Here is a 2,654-nt window from a genome sequence, read left to right on the forward strand (position 1 = left end):
GCATGGATGATCACTACAAATTGCTTAGGGACCACCTAATCATGAGTACAAGCAATGCATTAGCTTGTACAAGAATAATTACTATGCTGCAGGTAACCAATAATACATAGGAAATACAAATCATAACATAACTCAAGTTGTTCTGCAATAGTAAGTAACTGCACATAAATACATTTGTTTCGAATAAAGATCTACAAACTCACCATTACTAGGAAGACCCTCCACACTTCTTCTGTTTCCAAACGAGGAATTCTTGCAGAATTTCCTCTTTAACCCGTTTCTCCTTATGCCATCTCATGTCTTCAGCAGTTTTAGAAGACATAAAATGTCTTTGCAACCTAGCTTTTAATGGAAAGCACCACATCACCTTTTGTGGAACTTTCTTTTCCTTGCCATTATTGACTTTCCATCGTGATTCTTTACAAACAGGACACTTGTCCATCTTTTCATTTTCTTTCCAAAACAATGCACAATCAAATTTGCAGACATCAATTTTTTGATATCCCAAACCTATACAAGATGGAATTTTCATGGCCCCATAAAAACTGGATGGAAGTATTTCTCCTTCTGGTAACAGATCTTTTAAAAATTCTAGCATCATGTCAAATGCCTTGTTAGCCACATGGTTCATCACTTTGATATGGAGCGAGGAATCAATGAAACACAGCAGGGAGTACTTTCTGCATCCCGTGTAAAGTTCTCTTTGTGCATCATTTAACAATTTGTCAAAATTTTTTGAATCCCATTCACTCGATGTCCCTGGTTCATGTGCATTTCTTATCTCATCCAATAAATCAGGTAACTCATCAGATTCACCATTTTCATTCATATCAAAGTAATTATATACAATTTCAAAGAGGAAATCTGTCTCACCTCCAACACCATTCTCATCAAGGTTATTGTTCTTTCCACTTGACATATAAGAGTGTGCAGAAAATGGTTCCCCATGGAAGACCCAATTTTTATAATACATACAAACGCCTTTTTTTGACAAATCTAATTCAACTTGAGAAATGCTTATTCTCTTTGAATTCCTATATCTCCTACATGGACAAAATAATTTTCCATCCAATCCCATACCATTGGTCTTAGCAAATTCAATAAAATCCTTAAGACCAGACTTATAATGACTTGACAAAATATTTGGATCATTTATCCAGCTCTTATCCATTTCCGATACCTAGAATAAGAAAAGTCTTAACTAACTAAACTCAAGGCATTGTCAAGATGAACAACTCTGGATATCTCAATCCATAACTTTTGATGATTACAAAACAATTGGATGTTACTAATAATTTTTGAAGAGATTGTTTCAGAATTTGGAACAAAAACAAGGTCATTAACTTGAAGCCAAAACAGGATCTAAGATTGACAAATTGTTGAAATAGCTGTCGGACGCACAAAAGGACCATATCGGATGGCCGACAACCATCGAGTAACTTCGGACGTATGAAGAACTCACACTCGGACGTCCGAAGATAATAAGCCAAGTCTTCTATGATCACTGACCTCGATCGGACACACAATACCTTAGTACCGGACGTCCGACAAACGTTACGGTACTTCGGACGCAAAACACTGGAGCATCGAACGTCCGAAAGAAATGAAGAAGGATTTGCAAGTTTACTTTCAGACGTATATTGTGGAAGGACCGGACGTCCTAAGAATCTCAAGAAATTGTCTTGAACTCACTGTCTTCGATCGGACGCAGAAAATCAGAGTACCGGACGTCCGACATCACCAACGGCTAGTTGACTGTTCAGCTACTTTCTATCCGTTGAAAACATTAATGAGGCACTTTCTTGATTTTATATGAATAATGGTTGGGCAGATAGTTCAAACAACTTTGACCCACTGAAAATACAAAAGATCTAGAGTGATTTTAGTGAGAAAATACTCTTCAATGAAGATTTGTAGTCTTAGTGGTGTGAGGTTCGTTGTAAGCTTTTCATTTGTGAGTGAATACTTCATGAGTATGGCTCTGTGAGGGTTGTCCTGAGGGATAGTAAAATTTCCTGACTTGACCGAGTGGTGTTCGGGGCAAGGAGGAGGTGAACCTTCCTTTGTACGCAAGAGTGATTGTAATTCATCAACTTGAAAAAGTTTGAATTAATCTACAAGCTCAGGAGGAGTTGGATAGTTAATTGGTTTGTAATTCTTTCCTTTTTATTTTCTTATTGTTAAGTTTGTGTTCTTTACATTGTTTATCTCTTCCACTTGGTTGTCTTCGATCCTTACAAACTCAAAAAGGAGAAAAGACAATTTTTAGATATAAAAAGATAAATGAGGCAAAAAAAATAGAATTATTCACAATTTACCTACTTTTTATGGCTTAGTTATGAATTCCAAGCTATTTAGATTATTCATTGATTACACCAAATGGTATACTACTCAATAAAACTGAAAACACATTCTTGATTGTACTGTTCTCCTATTTTTAATTGTATATGCTCTTGTATAGTATATAAGAAAGCATTAAACATCATAACCCATAACTTGATTTACACAAATAAGGATGTAAACCATAACATAATTTGCATGAAACTAGCAGTCATGATAAACACTTTTCATTCTTTATGGTAAGCTACCAAACAACCACATACTTCAAATTATGCAATCTTTTCTCTGGTTGTTCCCTTTCTTCTCTATCAAGG

General features: G+C 35.6%; 1 protein-coding gene across 1 annotated transcript; it reads right to left on the reverse strand.

The window, feature by feature from the left end:
- Positions 1 to 208: 208 nt before the first annotated feature.
- Positions 209 to 1,171, reverse strand: LOC113737509 (uncharacterized). The gene has a single exon (XM_027264734.1). It carries the CDS (start codon positions 1,169 to 1,171, stop codon positions 209 to 211), a length of 963 nt encoding a protein of 320 aa, XP_027120535.1.
- Positions 1,172 to 2,654: the final 1,483 nt, after the last annotated feature.

Source organism: Coffea arabica, chromosome 3e, assembly GCF_036785885.1.
Source record: "Coffea arabica cultivar ET-39 chromosome 3e, Coffea Arabica ET-39 HiFi, whole genome shotgun sequence".
NCBI lineage: Eukaryota > Viridiplantae > Streptophyta > Magnoliopsida > Gentianales > Rubiaceae > Coffea > Coffea arabica.

Excerpts from the sequence above, each read along its gene's own strand:
- LOC113737509 (XM_027264734.1), bottom strand. The coding sequence starts at position 1,171 with ATGGATAAGAGCTGGATAAATGATCCAAATATTTTGTCAAGTCATTAT.